Source organism: Mirounga angustirostris, unplaced genomic scaffold (assembly GCF_029215605.1).
Source record: "Mirounga angustirostris isolate CCGP_5_RB_7025 unplaced genomic scaffold, mMirAng1.0.hap1 SCAF_5, whole genome shotgun sequence".
NCBI lineage: Eukaryota > Metazoa > Chordata > Mammalia > Carnivora > Phocidae > Mirounga > Mirounga angustirostris.
Window position 1 is genome coordinate 13891746 of NW_026991713.1, and position 22425 is coordinate 13914170.

Below are 22425 nucleotides of genomic sequence, written 5' to 3' on the forward strand. Positions count from 1 at the left end.
GGCTCACCCCAGGCTCCCAGACGCCCAGCAGCAAGGATGGAAATGGGTGGATCATGCAGCAGCAAATGCCAGGCAAAGGCCAAAGTCCAGCTTGTTTTGGCACCAGCAACCCCTGGCAGCAGGAGAGCTTAGTGTCAGAGTCTGACTCAGGGCAAGCATTGCAAAGCCAAATCTGTGTTGTTGGAGCTTGAAAGGGTCCAATTTCAGAAGGAGCCTATTTGCATCATTTTAACCCGTAGTCACTTAAAAAGCTTGCTCCCACCTCGCATGCGTGCACATAATTTGTACTCATTCTAGTGGGAATTAACGCAAGCAGAGTGAGTGATAATTAGACACCTTAATGAGGAAATGTATAGTTTCTGTAACTGTTATTTATAAGCTTTTATGTCCCACTTCCTATTTTCAAAGGCCTTTACAATCATTAATTAGGTGTCCCCCCAGCACCATAGGAGGGAGGTCAGTAAACAGAGTTATGTTTCTCTCAGAAATGTTGTTTTTTGGCTCTTGCACAATCTGTGAGCAAACTCCTAACCTTTGAAGAAACAGGCAGATTCTCTCATTTGTGCCTATCTGTGTGATTATATTTAACAGTGTGTGCGGACTCCTTAGCTGCTTAGGAACATCCTTGTTGCACATAATTTTGCTTGTGCTAGATTTTCTTTCCTTTTTTATGTTTTTTCTTCTTGTGGGTCATATCAGTTAAGAAACCCCGAGGGACCTCCTAATCATGCTGGTTTTGACACCATAAGCTGCCTATTTGAGAGAAGACTAAGAAGGAATATGGGCTTGCAGATACTTCAGAATTTTTAAGTGTCCGGGGCATTCCACACACAAGGGGATTTTATTTTATTTATTTATTTTTTTTTCACACAAGGGGATTTTAAAGATTTTTAGAAAGACGTGTGAATTCAGGCTGCCAAGTGAATTACTGGGTATGCATATATATTATCAATTATTATTTCTCAGTTCAGCCATATTGAGCACTGTGCATACCGTAGTTCTAGATACTTCTTAATATTGTGGGATTTTTACTTTGAGGTAGGAAAGAATAGATGATGGCATATACCAGATACTTTTAAAGACACACCTTTTTTTTTAAAGTCCTCATAGTTGGGGTGCCTGGGTGGCTCAGTCAGTTGGGCATCTGCCTTTGGCTCAGGTCATGGTTTCAGGGTCCTGGGATCAAGTCCTGCATTGGGCTCCCTGCTCAGCAGGGATCCTGCTTCTCCCTCTGCTGCTCCCCCTGCTAGTGCTCTCTTGCTCTCTCTCTGTCATATAAATAAATTAAATCTTTAAAAAAAAATAAAAATAAAGTCCATGTAACCATGTTGGAGTTAATGTAGGATTGTCCCCAAATTACAGAGAAGGAACTGGGGCTCAGAATCCCGGTGACTTTTCTCAAGAGATATTGATGGTAAGAGATAATGTCAGGACTCAAACCCAGAGCTTCTGTTTTCAAGTCCACTTGGAAAAACTTGGGGTTTCCACATACAGCTTCCTCTTCCGTGATAGTTACAGAAACACCTGTGTTCCCAGAATCCATTCTGCAGCCTCAGTGTGAGGATATGGGGATATTTATTGTACGAATAACCTGTGGTTAATTACAGATTTATGAGCAAAGACAAATGTTTTCACCCATGCTAGACAATTTTATGTGGCCACTTTTTAATTTTCATCTTTTGGGCGAAGAGGGGGAAATGGGTCATTACCTTTTAAGGTCTGCTGTTCAAACGTGGTGGAAAATATTTGCTGCCTGATAGGCATTCACAGCCCTGAAGGGACGCGCCTGTCTGGCCTGACCTTCACGTAGGTGACCCTCTGCATCCTTTAGCTTTCAGGTTGGACACCATTTATTTCAGGAAGCTTTTCCCTAATGCTTCCCTCCAAACTCACATCACAGTCTGTTTCCCCGTACTGGCTGCCATGCTTCTTACCTCATCTCGTATCTGTCACAGTGTTTGCATTTTCTTGGTTACCCATCTCCCTTCCCCATTAGGCCTTGCTCCCTAAGAGCAGCTACGTCACCAGCTATCCCAGTGAATAATAGGAGGTGCTCAAAACACACCTGTAAATGAATTATAGAAGAAATAACTTCTGAATGCAGGCCCCATGATTAGAGACCAGACAGGGGCCCCACTGGTTCGTTTGACACGTCAGGAGAAGCTCGCATCTGGCCAGGTGGTAGGTCCTGGGAGCCCTGATTCCCATGAGCTCATGCTGGCCTGCATTGGCCAAGTACACGTTTGGCATTCATGTTTACACATGAGGCAGTCCTTCAAAACTTCGAGATGGGGCGCCTGACTGGCTTAGTCAGTAGAGCATGCGAATCTTGGTCTTGGGGTTGTAAGTTCGAGCCCCACGTTGGGTGTATAGATCACTTAAAATCTTAAAAAAAAAAAAAAAAAAGGCACTGAGACATATATCCCATAGATTCTACTCACAGGGAGGATGATGCAGTCTTCATTAGTTCTAACATTATAGGACGAAGACCCTTTCCCAGATGGGGCTGTGAGAAGCAATAACCATGACATTGGACAGTCACCTTACTTCTTAGCACCTCACTTCCCACATCTGTCCAAAAGTGATAGTAATGACCAGCCTGTCTCCTTTCTAAGGATGTTGTGGAGTCAGAAGAGGATAAACATGGAAGCTCTTGAATACAGAAGCTGACAGTGGAGTTCATAAGCTTTGTTAACATGAATTTGTTTTGTTTTGTTTTGGATTCTGATTGAATCAGGGAATGGACAGTAGTACATTTAGCAAACATTCTAAAACTGCATGTGGGCTTGTCAAGTTTGCAAAGAAAGAGGTAGTTAAGTGGCAAAGTGCCATCTTGCCAGTTTTGCTGGAAGGAATAGTCTGTTGGAAGGAAAAACGGTAAATCGTGGCAAGATGGGCTTGGTGTGCCCAGCTAAGGAATTACAGCTTGTTCTTTAGACTACCTAAGATACGCGAGGCCTCTGAGCCTGTGAAGTGACCTGATAGAGCAACATTTTAGGTTGGCTTTTCCGAAACAGATTCAGTTGTGGTCACTCCTTGCTCAAATCCTTCACCAGCTCCCAGGTGCCCTGAGCAGGACTTTCCATCCAGTGTGGCACACGTGGGTGACAGATGTACCAAAATAGCGATCCCTTCAGCTGTGAATGGGGCGTGGGGCAGCCAGACCCCTGAATCAGCCCTTCCAGCCACAAGCAAGTTAGAAGGATATCATTTTCTGTGTAAGAAATGACACAAAAATGCTTGGAAAGCATCTCTTTTGCACAGGTACGAGCCCTTCCTGACGCATTCCCTGCTCACTTGCTTGGGGTCACCTCCTGACATTTGCCCCAAAGCACTCTATTTAAGCCAGCCCACCATCACACACCCCAGTTCCTGCATGCCCCGTCCTGCCGCTCTGCCTTTGTCTATGTCTCTACAGACGTCCCCACCTTGTCTGCCTGGCCTGATCCTCACCCTGGATCCTGGCTGACTGAGGTCTCGCTCCTGCATTCTCTTAATAAGCAGGGCACATCCTTAGTGTCCACTTGAATTATGATGGTTTGCGTGTCTTCCACAGATGGGCCTGGCCAAGACTGAATGTTCTCCATCCAGTTAATATATGTTGAATTAATATTTTGAATGAAACCCATGAAATTGGGAAAGGTAGAGACAAATAACACGCACAAGTCTATTTCAGTTGTTTGCACCACATAGATGCCCAATAAATAACTACTGAATGAGTCAGGAAAGGAAGAGGTGCAAAAGCCGATTTACATGTAGAATCCATAGGACCCATGATGGTCTGAATGTAAGAGAGGAGGAAGATGGGGAAGTTCGAGATGTTTCGGGGCAAGCGGCACCCTCAACACAGTAACCCTTGTACAGCTTTGGAGGCTGGACCACCCCAGCTAAGCTCTCAGACGTGTGCCCAACAAATCGGGGTTAAGATGTGTATTGCAGCATTGCTTATAATAGGAGAAACATAGGAAGCAGCCAAAATGTCATTCATTCGGGAAATACATAAATAACGTGTGGTCTGTTTATACAATGAGTGAAGTGATGGCAAAGAATAGACTAGATACTGAAATTTTCACATGCTTTTAAGTCTTAAAAGACATAACATTGGGTGAAAGGGGAAGTGAGAATGGAAGGTAGGCACTCTGAGACAAAGCCCCATAGATTGTTGATTAATACATGCATAGAGAATAAAACTATGAACGCATGCGTGGAAGTGAAACCCAGCCCCCTCGGGGTAGTGGTTATCCTTGGGAAAGGGAGAGCCCGAGTAAGATGAAGGAGCTTTTGATTTATCCATCATGTTGTATTACTCACAGCAAATGTGGCAATACATTACTCGCATTTATGAAACTGGGGTGGTGGGTGTTTGTCATTTTAGTTTCAAGACTTTTCTGTTGGTTTGAAAGAGTTCATGCTTTTAAAAATTAACATCAAACAACGGAAAAGGCTGGGGAACCAGGAGAATAACCCCACATTTCTGCATTTAGGCTTCTGTTCTAGACACCCGCCTCTATTTCAACAAGTCTGGCACACAGGGTGGGATCCCATCGGCCACAGAGGACTTGCCAAGTCTTAACACCATTTAAAAGCATCAATTCTCAGTTCAGTCCCCTGAGACTGATAGATCTAGCGACACCTCTAGAGACGTCAAAATGTGCATTAATATCTTCCATCACTATTTATGGCTTCCACCCCTCCCCATTTTCTCTGTATATGAGAGCATCTCTCCAACCTAATTAGATTTAGTTTCTGCAGTAAGATTTAAGGACATTCTTTTACATGTGTGACTGGAATCGATTTTTTGAATCTGTCTCTGTTTTCTCTTGGTTTGCAACTTTGTAGATTTTTCTTTTCTTTCTCCCCAAAAGAAGCAAGTACTATGCTTATGGTGAATTTCACTATTTCTAAAACTGCTTCCATGAACACTTTCAGTGGTGTGCTAGAGCAATTTGCACTGACTCGGGGGGCGGGGGTTGGGGGCTGTCGACTGTGCGCATTTCTTCCCAACTGGGTGTCCGGTGACATCACATTGGTAGCTTGAAATCAGCCATGTTGGGAGTATTTCCACCATGGGAATCAGCAAGTGCTACCAATCAAGTCTCAGTTTTTTCCCTTGGAGAGCTTGTGGTCAAACCTTCGCTAGCCTACCACTAGGGGGCATAACCACTTTCTGAGTTGCACAGGGCAAGCCCTGAGTCACAGGGCTCCAGTGCTGGGGCCCCGGTCTGTGTGGTGTAGATGAAGATGCACTGGCTTTGGAACCAGGCAGATCTGAGTTCGAATCTGCTATAGCCTCTCTGATACTGTGAACTGTTCGAGTGTCTGACTTAGCCCCTCAGTTTCCCCACCTGTAAAATAAGGATGACGACATCTAGCCTGTAATGATCTTGTGAGCGTTAAGTGAAAAGACGTGTGCAAAACCTAGCACACCACAAAGGAGGCGTGCAAAAGAGGTAATTTGACCTTTTGACTTACGATTGACTTAGGAGTTCAGATCCGTGTATTTTACCCCATGCTTACCATTACCATGTATATTTTTTTATTTCAGCTTTACCAGACCAAACACCTTGGATGAGACGGTGACTTTATTTTTACTCCAAATATGTGCCACTGGAATTGGGTTTAAAAAAGTCTCAGAGTTGACATTTATGTGTGATTTGGGGAATCGGGTTCTTTCCGAAAATGTTAGCGACGTATGTACTAGGTATCAACTAAGATCATTCGTCAGCTTCCTGGAGTTTTCTCCACTTTCTCCACTAAGCATCCTGAGCAGGATTTATTTGGGGGCCCATGGGTGCTACAATTCCATCCCCCAAATTAACTGCAGTGGCCTGCAGGGAAATTCTCTTGGCTGCTCATGTTCCCTGCTCTGGGCATTCTGTGCATGCTCCAACTGACCTGGGAGTGGACATGCTTCTGAGTCATCCAGCAAAGCCAAAATCTGCTTTTCTTTTTAGACTCTCACTAGTTAATTTTTGCCTGAGTAATAAATTTTGGGTTTTTTTGTTTTTTTACATTTTAAAAAAATAACAGAAGGGTGTACAGTGACAGTTTCTCTCGCTACACAGTCCCCCATGGACCCAGGTCCCTCCCCATGAAAACTAACAAAACAAAACAAAAATGGAGCTCATCTTCAAGACCAGCGTCAGCACTGCCTTCACTGTAGTTTACATCCGTGTTGGCTGTGGGGACCAGAGAAGACCTTGGAAATCAGGGACACTGCATCAAGCTCCTACTTCTTGTCAATAAATGCAAAGCCAATTGGCCAGACTTACCTAGAATAAAATTGCAGGGGAGCCGCTTTTTATCTATAAAGATAAACGGCGCAGATTGTGCAAACACCTTCCATCAGCTAAACCTGGTTGGTTGTCATATTTCTGGGGGAAAAAAAAAAAACAGGGAAGAACCTAATGCTTATAGGGAATGTAGTACATATCAGGTGCAATATTAGGCTCTTTTAAAAATGAGTGTGGTAAAATATGCATGGCATAAATGTACCTTTTTAACCATCTTTTTTTAAAAAACATTTTATTGTTATGTTAATCACCATACATTACATCATTAGTTTTTGATGTAGTGTTCCATGATTCATTGTTTGCGTATAACACCCAGTGCTCCATGCAGAATGTGCCCTCCCCAGTACCCATCACCAGGCTAACCCATCCTCCCACCCCCCCCTCCCCTCTAGAACCCTCAGTCTGTTTTTCAGAGTCCATCGTCTCTCATGGTTCATCTCTCCCTCTGATTCCCCCCCTTCATTCTTCCCCTCCTGCTACCTTCTTCTTCTTTTTTTTTCTTAACATATATTGCATTATTTGTTTCAGAGGTACAGATCTGTGATCCAACAGTCTTGCACAATTCGCAGCGCTCACCATAGCACATACCCTCCCCAATGTCTATCTCCCAGCCACCGCATCCCTCCCACCCCACCCCCACTCCAGCAACCCTCAGTTTGTTTCCTGAGATTAAGAATTCCTCATATCAGTGAGGTCATATGATACATGTCTTTCTCTGATTGACTTATTTCGCTCAGCATAACACCCTCCAGTTCCATCCACGTCGTTGCAAATGGCAAGATCTCATTCTTTTGATGGCTGCATAATATTCCATTGTATATATACACCACATCCTCTTTATCCATTCATCTGTCGATGGACATCTTGGCTCTTTCCACAGTTTGGCTATTGTGGACATTGCTGCTATAAACATCGGGGTGCACGTACCCCTTCGGATCCCTACATTTGTATCTTTGGGGTAACCTTTTAACCATCTTTAAGTGTACAGTTTGGAAGCATTAAGTACGTTCACGAGGTTGCACAACCATCCCCACCATCCTATCTCCAGAAAGTGCTAGGCTGTTTGCCCATCTCGTGTAGTGTTCGCAACAGCCTTTGAAGCTGTTGTAACATTCCCCATACAGTGAGGACGTTTCAGAGAGAATGTGTCCCTGGCAGAGCCTGGGATGGAACCCATGTGTGTTTGTCTCCAAACCGTGGACAGGTGTGTGCCTGGCTCTGCGTCTCACTGTTGCTTTTCCCTCCTCCCTCCTCTGCTGTTACCCAGGAGTGATCCTGCTGCTTCTGGATAAACTACGGAAGATGAAATGGGAGCAGATGTGGAGGCTGACTGCAGAGAGGGAGCTGATGGGCATGCTTTCCACCTCCTTAGCTGACCAGGTGAGTAGCCAGGCTAGACGGTAGTTATTCCTGAGTACCCTTGCACTGTTTCTCAAAGAAGCCTGGAAGTATATGGGTCTGGATGATTTTTCCACTGACTGTGTGACTGTGCTCTGGGATCGATCTGCCTTAGGCTTGCCTGTCTGAGACAACAGTGGAACTTGGTTGTGAATTCATCTGTGCGTTCAGCAGCCTTTCACTGCCCACACTGTGTGCCAGGGACGATGTTCAGAACTAGGATTGCAGAGATGAATGAAAGATGCAGTCCTTGGCCTCAGAGAGCTCATAGTTTATTGAAGCAGACCGATAAGAAAATGACAATCCGATGTGCTAATGGGAGGTCGCTGTCTCCATCTGGGTATGGGGTGCGTAGGTCCTGCTCCTTGTGACCCCAGAAAACCACAGCCTATTTCCCAGACAGGATTTCAGTTTGCTTTTCTCACTTTTAGAGCAGCACCTTTTCTTGAGAACCTGTGCCATGACCTTATCCTCAAGGGAAATGCATTTAAATAGAAGGGACAAACTGCCTGGCTGGAATAACCGGCTTCTAATCCAGGCAATCTGAAAAAGCCTATGCACTCCACCAAAGCCATTAACATAAATTCATCAAAATCCCATGTCTCATTTTTTGCTGGGAAGTGCAGGTGCCCGAGCCTTTGACCTTGGCTCTACCAGGGTCACACTTTTAGACTTTGAGCTCCCTGTGGTATAGCTGGCCGTGTTGAAATGGAGACAAGACTTCTCTGGGTCCTCTGCATTTTTCTCCTTTCCTGTTCACCCAAAAAGCAAGCCCACTCCCATATGTTTTTGCTCCAAGTTCAGTGGTCTGATTCATTGTGTTTTTGCCAAGTTTTCTAATACAGAGGAAGCAAGAAACTCTATAGGGTTACTTTGCAATTTTTTTTTAAGCATGGTTATTATTCAGTATTTCCCAAGCAGCCAGAAACTAATTTCCTTTTTTCAAACATGAGATCTGGTATAATGAATGAGTTAAAAATTACCCAGATAGCTGTTTTAAACCTGAAGGGAAAATTGTCCTCCATCATCATTTTTTAAGTCAGGTCACAATGACTCAAGTGTGTCCCCAAAAGCTAGCAATTGCATGTCTGTGTCCAAGGAGGATACTTTATCCGGGCATCTCCTCCTGTGAAGGCACATAATTCACCTCCCGGCACCACCTGTCAGCAGCTAGTTAATAAGTATGGCCTGGTGCAGCAAAAGCTTGGAGAAAAGCCCGAAAGAAGGGAAGCCTCCCTAGAAAAGTCACAGTCGGATTTGGAGGTGGTGAGTGCGCATGGCCGAGTGGGCACCGTGGCCTGCAGGAAAACAAGGCGCATCCATCATCGAGTCCGCCAAAAGCCCCAGGAAGCGCTGCTGAAACAGCGCTGTAATTTGTCTCAGCCCCTGAATGAGTGGAGCCACTTGTCATCATGCAGTTTCCTCTCCTGGAGGCTTGGGATGGATGACGCCTCGATGAGGTGGGAAGAGAGGCAGAAAAGTGACTTCATTTAACATCTGCCAGCTCAGGTGGGAAAGACACTCCCTGTCTGCTCCCACATCCGCTTCCCTGATGGCGCCTTCTGGGGACCAGTAGAGCCCATGAGCGTCAAGTCAGCGTGGGACGTTCTCCCATCTCTGTCCAAACACAACTGCTTGGTTCTGGAGATGGGAATGCCCCGCAGTGCAAGCCAGCCTGTGTCGCAAGCAGGGGGCTCGAGGGAGGCCCTTGCCCAGGAAGAGCTCTGTGCCTCGAGAGTTGGCATCATAGGTGAAACCCAGCTGTTTTGACCGTGTCTGGCTTTTCTCTCCCAGGATATTTTCAATGCCGTCATCAAACAGAACCCCTTCCTCGTGTATCAGCTCCCCTGCTTCTGGAACGTGCAGCTGTCGGACCACACCCGCTCTGAGCAATGCTACAGGGACGTGTCTGATCTGAAGGTAGAGGAAGGCCAGGCTGCGGTGGGTGTGGGGCAGCCCCGCGGAGGGGGAGAGGCATGTCCCGCCGTGGCACAGGGGGCCGGCTAGGGAGGGCTCTTCAGGGGGATGAATGGTTCTGAGCTTTGTGTGCAGTGTGGTGAGAGAGATAAGGTTGTAGAAGAGCAGAAAGAATGTGCTTTTCTCCTTTGTTTTTTTTCCCCCTCTTGTTTGCTTTCTGGAAAACATAAGGCCTCCCTCCCTGCCTAAGAACCAGCTTGCCTGGTGATTCTTCTTGCCACCTGCTGCCGGCTGTTTTGGTTCATATCAGCTCCCCAAATCCAGTCATTTAATTCAAACAAAAACATTTATTGAGGGACTACCCTGTGCCAGGTGTCATAGATAGAATAACTTCCTTCCTATGTTCAAGTTGTTCGCAGCCAGAGGAGAGACCCAGGTGAGGGAAGGAGGGTCAACACGCCTGCCAGGTGCCGTGGTGGCCATGGTGGAGAGTGTGGGGAGGCACCAGATGTCTCATTCCACCTCACGCAGCAGTGACAGTGACAGAAAAGCCTTCGTCATCGGTCTCTAGGTACCAGAGATAGCGGTAGGGGCCAGAAGCAGCCAGCTTGAACCATGGAAACCCGAAGAAGGTAGAAGGGCCCACAGTGACCCCCCTGGCTGAATACAAGCAGGCCCATTAGGTGACCCACCTCAAAATATCTGTAAGCCCTAGCTGACCAATGGGTTCCTGACACCCGGACACAGGTACCAAAGAAGGAAAATTCCAGAACTCCCTGTACCTCCTCACCTTCCCCCTTAACTAGAGCCCCCACCACTGCCTCCTGGCAGACAGCACAGCCTCTGTTCTGCGTCCTGCCCGCCACTCCCTTGCCGTGTATTCAGTAAACTATCTCCTTTGTTCCGCCTCGGGTGAGTCCTTTCACTGCCTGCGTCCCTAGCTGCCGCCCCACCCCCCCTCCGATCGGGAGACCCCACATTTGATGGCCTGGATGGGGAGCCTTTGGGCCCCACCCCCCACAGTGAAGAAGACAGCATGTACAAGTTATCTGCTGCCATAGTTAATGTTGCAGAACAAGCTGTTCTAACAGTGGCTTAAATCAACAACCATTTATTTAGCTGAGGAGTCTGCAGGTGGACCGGCCGGCCATCTGATTTTCACTGGCTTGACCAAGTGTCTGTGGTCAGCTTTGGATCCGATGGCTGGTGGCTAGGACATCTTGGCCCTCCTCCGGTGTTTCCCATGTCCCCTGAGCAGGCCAGTCCGGCTCGTTCTCATGGCAAAGCAGAGGTGGGAGAAGAATTTTTAGTGCTTGCAAGGAAAGCTTGAGTCCTTGCTGCTAATATCCTGTTGGCTGAGCCCAGAATTAAAGGGTGTGTCAGAATTTCCTACCTACAATGGGAGAAGTGAGGAACTGACCTCAGCTGGAAAGTGACAGAAGAAGGACTTGAACCCAGGCCTGTCGGACAGCAAGTGTGTTTCCCTCTCTGGCTATATCACACAGGAAGTAGACACGTGCAACCATAGGGAGTTGATGTCATTTAAAATGTATAGCCATTGCCCATAAGCCCATGCAATAACAATCATTTGAAAGTTTTAAAAGGAAAAAGGAACCCAAACCTTGCTTTCCGAATAAATCCATCTTTTCCAAGTAGCTTCTGGCCATGTCCACATATGTGTGTTGCCTGTTATTTATAGTCATAACACACATAGAATTTTGTACTCTTCTGTTACCGAGCCATTCTTGTTACTTTAGTTGTTGTCAAATTTTCACAAATATAAACTGTGTTGTAATGAACAGTCTAAAATGCACAGCTTTCCAGGAGTGAAATCACATAGTCAAAAAGAACGAACTTTTTTTTGTTTTGTTTTGTTTTACTGCATTACAAAATATTAGAAAGTGTTTAAAACAGAAGTACCTCCATCATTCATTCTTTCAATCAACTTTTATGCAGCTCCTTCGCTATGTCGCGTATTTCTTAGACATGAGGAAAATATATGATATACTCAGGAATATTTCCAAGACTGTCATGAACTAAAAGTTTAAAGGTGCGGAAAATAAAATCAACCCTGTATAGAACACCAAAAAGTACTGGATAAAAATTTGTTTTAAGGATTTGAAAGCATAGTCGATCAGTCCATAAAGTAAATGAAGTAAGCAGAGACCAGAAATGATGATAAAGTATGGATCTAGAAGGATAAGAAAAAGCAACTGGATCTGACATTTGCTGGCTATTTGCTGATCCTTAGGAGCTAGAGGCCTGGCCTAAAAATAATTTACTAAAAAACTATATAATTTACTATATAATTCAAACAAAGGAATGCTGTTTTTAGTGACACTGGGACATTAGGTCTAAATCCAAGTCATGCAAACCATGTGTATAACAATTCTATTAAAAGACTATGAGTGGGAATTTGGGTCCCAACCCCAAGAAAGACAAAAGATGCTTGCCAAAAGTCAGGATCCAGGAAAAGCGATATCCTCAGTGAATAACAAGTTTAAAAATATCCATAGGAGAACATGATAGAGATGTTAATAAAACATTGTTATATGTTTTATCCTTGGCTTTAGGTAAAATAAGAGAGACATGTTGCCCCTGAGAATTTCTCATTTCAAGCTTGTGCTCATATTATTTGGGGGGCTGAAATTTATATGTGTGGGACAGAAATAGAAAAAACATGAAAATGTACCAGGCACCTGGCAGAAATAAACAGAAATCTAATCTAGAAGAATACTCAAAAACAAGAAAGACTTCAATGAATTCTTTAGGTGAAGTTTCAAGAAAAATGAGTTCTCATTTGGTAATCCCTAAATACATGGGGAAATAAGCCACCATGAGAAAGGGCAGAAACTGTAGAATTAAATCGCAAAGACTTCAGGTATTAGACTCATCAGATATAAAACATGAATATTTTTTATTATGTGTAAGAAATAAAAGAGAATTAAAAGGATGGAGGAACAAGAGATTCTCAAAGGCGAATAGACCTGTTTAGATCAAACAGTACTTTTTGAAGTGAAAAATATAATTGTTGAAATTATAAATTAAATGAATACATTAAGCAGTAAATTAGACCCAGCTAAAGAGAGAATTAGAAGAGATAGCTGAAGAAATTATCCAAAACCCAGCACACAAGGAAAACGAGAAAAACTGAGAGAAGTTAAGATATTGGGATGTGTCTAATTAGACTGTCAGAAGGGGATAATAGAGAAAATTGGAAGTGAAGCATCTTTATAGTGAATGGGAATTTTCCAGAACTATTAAAAGGTATCCATAAGAAAGTGGATTAAAAATATGGAAGATTTGAGCTACACAGTTAAAAATCCTGATTTATTGGGCAATTAAAGAACCTTGTACCTAACAGAGAATATACATCCTTCTCAAGCTCACATGAGACATTTATCATAAGTAGCCATGTTTTGGACCATAAAGTAAATCTCGGTATGTTTCAAAGAATTATATATATATATAATTATATATATATATTATATATATATCTCTGAACACAGTATAATTAAATAAGCAGTAATAAGACTTTTAAAAAATATATTTGATTAAGGGGCGCCTGGGTGGCTCAGTTGGTTAAGTGTCTACCTTCAGCTCAGGGCATGATCCCAGGGTCCTGGGATCGAGTCTCGCGTCGGGCTCCCTGCTTGGTGGGGAGCCTGCTTCTCCCTCTCCCACTGCCCCCTGCTTGTGCACTCTGTGTGTGTGTGTGTGTGTCAAATAAATAAAATCTTAAAATATATATTTGATTAAAATTGAGAGCATACTTCTAAATTACTCATGATTCCAAACAAATCATAATTGAAACTGAGACCTGCTTAGAACTGAATGAAAATAAAAATGATACATGTCAAACTAGTGAAACGATACAGATATATGATATGTGAAAAGGCAAGGCACCATAAAATAGAGGAGATTTCATCTGTGAACTTTCAACTTAGACAGTTTATAAACACCAACAAAGCTAGCTAACTGTCCAAGTGAAAGTATGTCACATCTGCCCATCACAGACATATCAGTGCGTTCGTGCATTTACTGAGTGGTTCCTATATGCCAGGCACTGTTGCGGGCCCTGTGGATGCAATGGGAAACAAAACGGACAAAGTCACCGGTCACATAGAGCTGAGATGCTGATGTGGCAGGTGGCTACGTCACTTTGACATTGCTCAGTGATTGCTTAATTATTGTCGCTTTGAACCTATCAAACAGAATAACTTGTGAACTCTTTTTCGCAGCCCATTCTGTGTTTAAGTAGAGGACTTTCAAATAGCAAAACCAGGAAGACAGAGTCAAATCAAGTGAACTCCTATCTTTCTAGATAAACCTGAAAAAGAATCTGGAAGTCATTTTACCCACTAATATCTTATCTAACAAAATCTTAGACAGAACCCTGAAATATGGCCAATGTATAAAAGTGGGGAAAGGGTTCAGGGTGGAAGGAGAGAGACTGGCAGGCCCAAGTTCCACCCTTTGGGTCATATTGGGGTCTGGACATTGCCATGGAGCCTGAGGGCCTGGTTTAGTAACACAGCATATCTGTAGGTCCCTCCAGGCCAACCTGGGCCTCACATTCCAGGTAAAAGTGAATGTTCCTCATTTTCTTTCTTTTTTTTTTTTTTAAAGATTTTTATTTATTTATTTGAGAGAGAGAGAATGAGAGACAGAGAGCATGAGAGGGAGGAGGGTCAGAGGGAGAAGCAGACTCCCTGCCGAGCAGGGAGCCCGATGCGGGACTCAATCTTGGGACTCCAGGATCATGACCTGAGCCGAAGGAAGTCGCTTAACCAACTGAGCCACCCAGGTGCCCCCCTCATTTTCTTTCTTATCATTCTTTCTTCTTCCTCCTCCCATCCTTTATGTCCTCCATTGTATTCAACAGTTATGGAAGACCTCCTATTTGCTGGTTCCTCTGTTCCTTCCTGGGAAGAACGCAGATATACTCTGAACCCTGCTCTCCATCAGCTCACACTCATGCTCCACAGGGTAGCCAAGCTAAGAAGCCCACCTGTGGGTCACACAGGGCCCCTGCGCTGGGTCAGCTGATTGAAAATGTCTGTTCAGCCAAGAATCCTAAAAATAGGTTAACCTTGATTTGCTCGTCTGTTCAACCAAGGCCAGCTTTTTTGTTTTTTGTTTTTTGTTTTATTTTCTCTGCTGATTGTTCTGTATTATCCTGCATAGACACCTCTCCTTATCCATCTTCTGTGGTTCTCCCAATTCCTTTCCTTGAAGGGTGAGCAAGAATTTAAGGATTTTTACAAAGCAGATAGAGGACAGTCCTGTATTTTCCATTTCCCCATTCCTTGATAGTCTCTCACCCATATCTAAACTGAGAGCCATTTTTTTAAGGGACTTCTTTTTATTGAGTTGTTCCAAAGCTTTGGCTTGCCTTCTATGAAAATAGCAACTCTCTTTTTGCATTCACCTAATTCAAAGAATATTTGATTACATTTCCAATTACAGCAGCATAGAAACACATGTGGTAACACACAACTCACTCTTGGTGAGCATAAATCTCAATCTGTAGGAGCAGACATCCTCCCACATCCTACCAGAGACCTGCTTACTAGCCTTGGGCATCCAGCCTGTCCTGGGTGTCAGCAGAGAACTTTATGCTAAGTAGAGATTGGTTAAGAGAACAACTGAGGGGGGAAATGATTTCATTAAGGAGGGGAAAGAAGCATATAGGCTTTTGGAACCAAGCAATCCCGTAAATTCTAATGACAGTTCTAGCTCTTACCAGCTGAAGGACTTGTGTAAACCACTCACCTTCTCCCAGTCTCAGTTACATTCTTGATAAAATGGAGGCCATGATTTTTGGCTCTGTTCTCCACCAGGCCCCTTGAGTGCTCCATAGAAACATACTTGACTTTACGTCAGTCTTTGTGTTTCAAAGATCTTCATTTTTTATCTTTCAGTCCTAAAGCTTGATGACTCAGCCTTCGCTGGCTGAATCTTAAATAAAAAGAGAAGGACCCAAAGGAGCTTCTTTTTATTCTTTCACCAAGAGCACAAACTCTTCGGAGACAAGCAAAGGGCTGTGTGCCGGCTTGGAGAAGGGAGAATGGGAGAGAAGCTAGGAAACGGTGTTCTAGTCCTTGAGTCTCCAGTAGGCTTTTAGAGAAGGAAGCCCTGGCCGGAAACAGTGGGTGATGGTCAGGAAGTGGCAAGCAGAGGGTCTAGTCCTTGGGTCTGTATGAGCTCATAGAGCCCCGGGGGCTAAGCCATGGTCCCTGCCCTCAGGAAGGTCACAGTCTAGCGAGAAGCAACCATTAAGCAGAGAATTCCCAGACAGCCTGCTGAGTGTTGCGATGAAAGGCAGTAAAGGGGCCTAAGAGAGCCAGACGCCCCTGTCTGAGGAGGGTGTGATGCAGTCTGTCTTGGGAGATCCTGTAGGAGGCCCAAGCCCAGTCTTGGTATCAAGTCTCTTCCTTCCTCACCTTCTGCCTGACATCATTCCTCAGCCCCCAAGCACTCTTGCCGTCCTATTAAAACCACCCCTCCTTCCTTGTATATGCCCCCTGGAGAATGGGGAGGAGCAAGTTAGGAACAGTGAACCGGGTGGCAGGCAGCAAGGACCACGCCAGTGCTCCAGAAACATCTGCCCAGAATGCACTGATCCCTTTCAGGGATGGACAGGAAGCAAGCTGTGGCCGGGACCTCAAAGGATGACATGGCGTTATCAGGTGGATTGGGTGGAAATGGCGTGCGTGCCAAGCGCGGTATCATTCAGTCCTTACAGAAGTCTCCCGGGGTGAATATGAATCTGTTCTATACATCTGAAAACTAAGGATCTTATGGATTAAGTCACTAACTTGCTTACCCAGAATCACACAACAGAACAGGACAGAGCTGAGGTTTGAACTCACATCAGCCTGACCCTATCTCCAGAGCTCTTTCCTCTGACACAAGGCTGAGTTCCCACCTTAATATATTTTCCCAGGAAAACATTTTACATGACGTAATGCTTCTATAGGATGTGAGCCCTCTTTGTATTAAATGGCTTTTGGAGGACTAACCCCAGAACAGAGACTCTTAACATTGTCTCCTTGAAAGAACATTTGAATTTTTTTTTTTTTTAAGATTTTATTTATTTGACAGAGAGAGAGGGAACACAAGCAGGGAGAGTGGGAGAGGGAGAAGCAGGCTTCCCGCCGAGCAGGGAGCCTGACGTGGGGCTCGATCCCAGGACCCTGGGATCATGACCGGAGCCGAAGGCAGACGCTTAACGACTGAGCCACCCAGGCGCCCAGAATATTTGAATTTTAAGCAACAGACTAAGAGGCTGGATTTTTGACTGCCACCCATTCATAAATTGGGAGCTGAGTATGCTTAAGAGAAAAATCCTAAAGAAGAGAAAAACGTGCCATCCATATGGAGAAATGATATATGTTCCTAGAGGCAATCTGTACCATTTGCATAAGAGGAGTCGCACGTAAGTCAAGTTTTAAAACATTTTATAATACTTAGAGAGGTGTCAGTTTTCACATCTTTTGAGGAAGATGAGGGGCCGCCTTGCATTAGCATATCGAGCATGCCGTAGCCAAGCAGACTACTGTGAAAAATGAGGCTGGGGAAACCAGAGAGAGGGTAACAAAAATGATGAACAGTAAGGTTCATTTGGGAGGATTAGGATGGATCAGGAAGCAAAAACAGTTGCTTTGGGGGAGAAGATCTAAAATCTACAATCACCCCCCTCCCAGCCAGACCTCCCTTTCCTTGAGGCCAGTGCCTGGTTAATTCCATCCCAAGACTCAAGTCCCAAGGGCTCCAGTGCTTTCTCGTCTCTGGGCAGCACTACGGCGAGTACACTTGAGGGGTCCCGGGGTTAAATCTGAGGCGGCCGGCCTCTGTTCAAGTAGCCTGGCGCCTGGGACTGTCCCTCAGTGGCTTGTGCCTCGGAGTCGCTCACGCACCCAGCAGACCCAGCAGAGCACCCACTGAGGGCCAGGCTGGGGGGCTGTCACTGGGTTCCTTCATTTCCCTTCACCAGTGTCCTGGTGTGAGAAGTAATCAGCACGCTAAGGAGATGTAAAGATTAGAAGGGGTGATGGGTCAAGCAGTTTGTACCGGGCTGGGAGACCTGGAGTAAGCCTCGTATCCTTATTGCCAGTAATTCATAATTAGTGATGTTCCCGCTCTCTCAGTAGCTTTCAATCAGCTGGTGGGCAAAACATGTAAACAAGGGCTCTTCTTCCTTATCCATTCCAATGCACTCATTTCACAGAGAGGACATAGGGACCTGAAGAGGGGCAGGGATTGCCTGAGGTTAAGTGTGGGTCTGTGGCCCATCATCTTGTGCCCTAATAGTGTGCTGGGGAATGGCATGCTCAGCGCAGGGGACTTTGGATAATTTAAGTGTTCGATCTTTTGGCTTCCTTCGACACTCACCCATTCTTTGCTAAGTCGATGTTCAGAACTTAACTCCATTGGGTATTAGTGATTTAAGGCATCCATCATTGGCTTTGTTATACATAGCTGATGAAGTTCAGATGCCATTATTCCTGAAAACGTCAACAAAATTCCTAGAAGCAAGGTCATGCCTCTGGAAAATCTGCCCTACAATAGCACTTTGGGGAGTGTGTACCCAAACATTTCTAAGAACTGTTAATGGGATTTCTTCAAACAGAGGGGAGCTGGGGAGGGGTGCAGAGGGGGAGTTCTGTGTACCGTATATACAAAATCGCATATTATGAGGTCCTGCACCCAGGAATCCTGATGGGTTTGGTTGATCCCCAGCATTTCCATTTCAACACACAAAACAGACCGTTTTGACCCTGGAAAACCCTGTGGGAATGGTTCCTTAAAAGCCCACTATAGGAAGCACTTCCCTAAATCTGGGCTTTATTACGAAAAGGATTTTGAGAGAGGGAAGCACCAATTAAGCAGTATTTGCTGGCTACGCACATCAAACCACTGACGTTTCTAAATAGGTAGAAGTGAGGGTTTCAGCAGGTAGCATGGCGCTTTTTACCTCAAAATCCCATAACGATGGAAACAATTTCAAACATCTGTTTTCTAAAAGCTCTATCCATATCACAGGTTCTTTCTGAAAGTAGTGACCACCCCATTCATTACCTCGACATTGAGGGGTCAGATTACAGGTGCATATTTTTTTTTTTTTTCCAAAAAATCAACATACCACTGATCACCATTTTTTTCATAAAAACAAATGCATAAATCATCTTTAGGTATGCCATCTCTTATAAGGCTTTTGTCATGAGGTAACTAGCAAAGCTTTATCTTGTACAGAAGATCTCCGTGGTCATTCCTTGTGTCATTCGAAAGTGTTATAAAAAGTTCTACGGCCGGGGCGCCTGGGCGGCTCAGTCGTTGAGCGTCTGCCTTCGGCTCAGGTCGTGATCCCAGGGTCCTGGGATCGAGTCCCACATCGGGCTCCCTGCTCGGCGGGAAGCCTGCTTCTCCCTCTCCCACTCCCCCTGCTTGTGTTCCTGCTCTCGCTATCTCTCTGTCAAATAAATAAATAAAATCTTAAAAAAAAAAAAAAGTTCTATGGTCGTTTCAGTCTCGCCTTTATGAAAGTAACCAAAGTTACTTTATGAAAGTAGCACTCTGGCTTCAAGTGCTTCGTGGCAGGCTTGCCTTCAGCAATGCAGTAAAGGAATTCAGTATCACCGTGTGACCTCACTCAGAATCCTTCCGTTACTCCAGTTAAAGCTACTCTACCTTTCCCACGTGCACTTTCCATAAAACCACTGTCATCATTGAAGGAGGAATTTACCGTTCAGATTATAACTTGTCCCACACATCTTCCCTTGAATGCTTGCCGAAAAGTTGTTCTTTGGGTATTTCATTATCTAAACAGAATCTTGCAGATAGCATAAGCTGACACACATCAGGATCAGGATCCTCTGTGCTTTGATTTAACTCTGTAGCAAATCTCCCATGTAATTTGTTCTCATACCTAGGATCTTAAGGCCTGCAGATTTTATTTTTTTGTGACTGTTCTCAGTATATTTGCTGACAACGGAATTTATTTGATTTATTACTGTATTGTGTTGTATATTTTTTCGGCCATTTTTGCCAGGGCAGGGAAAATAAGTGTTTTCCTTCCTGGATTTTGTTATCTTTCATTTTACGTGTGAAATCGCCAAAGGGACTGCTAAACTCTTTTCGTGGGGGTTGGTGGTAAAGTTCTACATGGATTTTCACAAGACTTTAAACATCATCAAAAAATGATGGAGGCTTGTCTTCCTATCCCAGTTGCTTTGTTTCTAAGTGTCTTGCTCATCATGCATCCTTGTACGCACATTACGTAGCATCTTCAGGCATTATACACAGTTGGGGTGAAGCTCTTCCTTATCAATAGTGGTTGTAAATCCATATTTGAATTTTTTTTTTTTTCCAGCTTCCTGTCAGATCTAATTAGGTAGGCATTTCTGTACTTGAACGTAGTGGCTAAGGAGAGGCTCCTATTGGAAAGAGAAGCATCAGCTCCACTATTTTCCTGCTGGTCACATAGGGACCTGAAGTCTACATGGTGTTCTGACTTGTCTTGTCTGACTGGTGTTCACAATCAGTTGTTGCTTTGTAGGACTCTTTTTTATTTTCAATACTTTTCTTTGGAAGGATTTTTGGATTTACAGAAAAGGTTATAAAAGTAGTGCTGAGTCCCGTACCCGCCCCTCCCCCACATTTAGTGTCTGTTTCCCCTGATATTAACATCCTACATGATAATGGTGAACCAACAAACCCACATTGGAGGATTGTGCTTCACTTATCTGCAGGCTTTGGGCACATTTCACTATTAGCATTCTGTTTCCTGGGTCTCCTCTGGCCTCCAACACTTTCTCGGTCTTCCCATGTTTTTCATGACCGACCTTGGCTGTTGTGAGGTGTGCTGGTCAGGTACTTTATGAAATATCCGTCAGACTCAGTCTGTCCAATGAATTTCTCTCATGATTAGACTGAGGTTATGGTTTTTTGGAGAGAGTATCACAGAGGTAAAGGGTGTCCACCTCCAAGGGCATCACATTGTGTCAGGAAGGACCTGGTTTTCACACATGGCTTCACTAGGGACTCTAACTGTCGGTTAAGGCAGTGTTCGCCAGGTTTCTCCACCATAAAGGGATTATTTTCCCCTTTCATGCTTCATTTTTCTGAAGTGAGTCACTGTACCCACCATACACTGGAAATGGGGAGATTAAGTTCTGCTTCCTAATGAGGGGTGGAATCTACTTACAAGACTCTTCTGTAAGGAGATCTGCTTCTCTCCCCCATTTATATTTATTTATTTATTAAATAATTTATTGATATCCATGTAGACTCATGTATATTTATTTTATACTTTGGGTCATCATGCAGGACTCAATTTTTAAGCCATTTGTTCTTTTTGTGAGGGATATTTTAATTATATATTGATATTAGATATTATTAAATACACTAAAAATAGGTATTAATGATTGGTGGAACTGTGGCACATTGAAACCCAAGTACATCTCAAAAACATGAGTGCCGTATCCCGCCCTCTGCATTGACACAGTTAGATATGGGTGCTCACATGACACAGCAGCCCACTCTCTCCTTTTTCTCTGTCTCTCTCGTGCTGCCTCTGTTACAATAGGGTGATGTTTAGCAGTCCCCCAGCCCACAAGTTCGCAGAGCCTAGATATTCAACAAATACGTATTCCGTGTGTGCTGTAGGCTCTGAGCACTGGTTACACAGCGGTGAGTGAGATTGCACAGACCTGCTCTCTGTGAACTTATATTCTAGGGCAGAATGTAGATGGAAAACAAGAAAACAAATGGTCAAATTGGTCATTCCAGGCGGTCAAACATGCTACGAAGAAATCAAAGCAAGTAATGTAAGAGTGGCTAGCACTCATGATCCTAGTTGGAGAAAGAGACCTTCTTTCTCTCAATGACTCCACTAAATGACTCTGTTGACCCTTCTTAGGACACATGCCCGCACCTGAACCCATCTCTGTGTTCTTAGGAATGGTCAGGAATGACTGACTCATTGGTCAGCCTAAGTCACATGCCCCTGCTTCTGGCAGATCAGGCGTGACCGGTAGCCCCATGAGAATCATGGGAAGAAGGCCAGCTTCAGGTTTGCAAAGAGATGATGCAGGGCATACAGAAAAGCGATAGTGGGCCTCTACTGAAGGTGTCTGCTGGGAACCAGGAAGCCAGCTGCCCTTCCCAGAGCAGTGATTCATATTGTCCCCACCCCTACGGGCATTACTGACATTCCACCATACTGGCCAAATCCCACTGGATTACAACCCAGCTGCTCCTCCACCAACCTTGGTAGAGTCCCTCAACTAAAGATTCCTTGCTATCCCTAGAGGTAGAATCTGCTTCCCCCTATCCTCCCTGTTCCGAGATCAATAAGGGACACTGTGGGGATTCTGTGAAATGCGAGTGAAGTCTTAATTCCATAGAGAGGAAGAATACAGGCCAGTTACCATCCACAAGTTGGTTGTCTGCAGAGAAGCCACATGAAGACAACACTCATTGAGGATTCGCATATTGTTTGCACTGCTTTGCTATTTCCTGCTATCAGGGGCCCATCAGGAATTCTCCATACATACCAAAATCTGGTTCAGATTGATTGTTTAACCCCATTTTAGAGCAAAAAAAGAACTGAAAATGTGGAACATGATGAACATGAGAGAATATAGCTGGATCTTCTCATGGATGCATGACCCTCCCAGCCCTGAGTATTATCACCGGCATCCCATTTTCCTGTTGTCATTTTTCCTCTCCCCAAGCTCTCCCCCTCCAGGCAGGGAAAATTAAGAAATGTTTCAGATGACAGGACAATAAATGGTAGGATATAGGACAGGGC

At 44.5% G+C, this 22425-nt stretch overlaps 1 protein-coding gene across 8 annotated transcripts in view; it reads left to right on the forward strand.

The window, feature by feature from the left end:
• Positions 1-22425, forward strand: part of LARGE1 (LARGE xylosyl- and glucuronyltransferase 1) — a 513801-nt gene that overhangs the window by 429078 nt on the left and 62298 nt on the right. For all 8 annotated transcript variants that reach the window (XM_064590661.1, XM_064590660.1, XM_054506843.2 and 5 more), the window contains 2 exons: positions 7561-7673; positions 9486-9611. In XM_064590661.1, coding sequence (XP_064446731.1) covers positions 7561-7673; positions 9486-9611 — 239 coding nt within the window. The remainder of the gene's footprint in view (positions 1-7560; positions 7674-9485; positions 9612-22425) is intronic.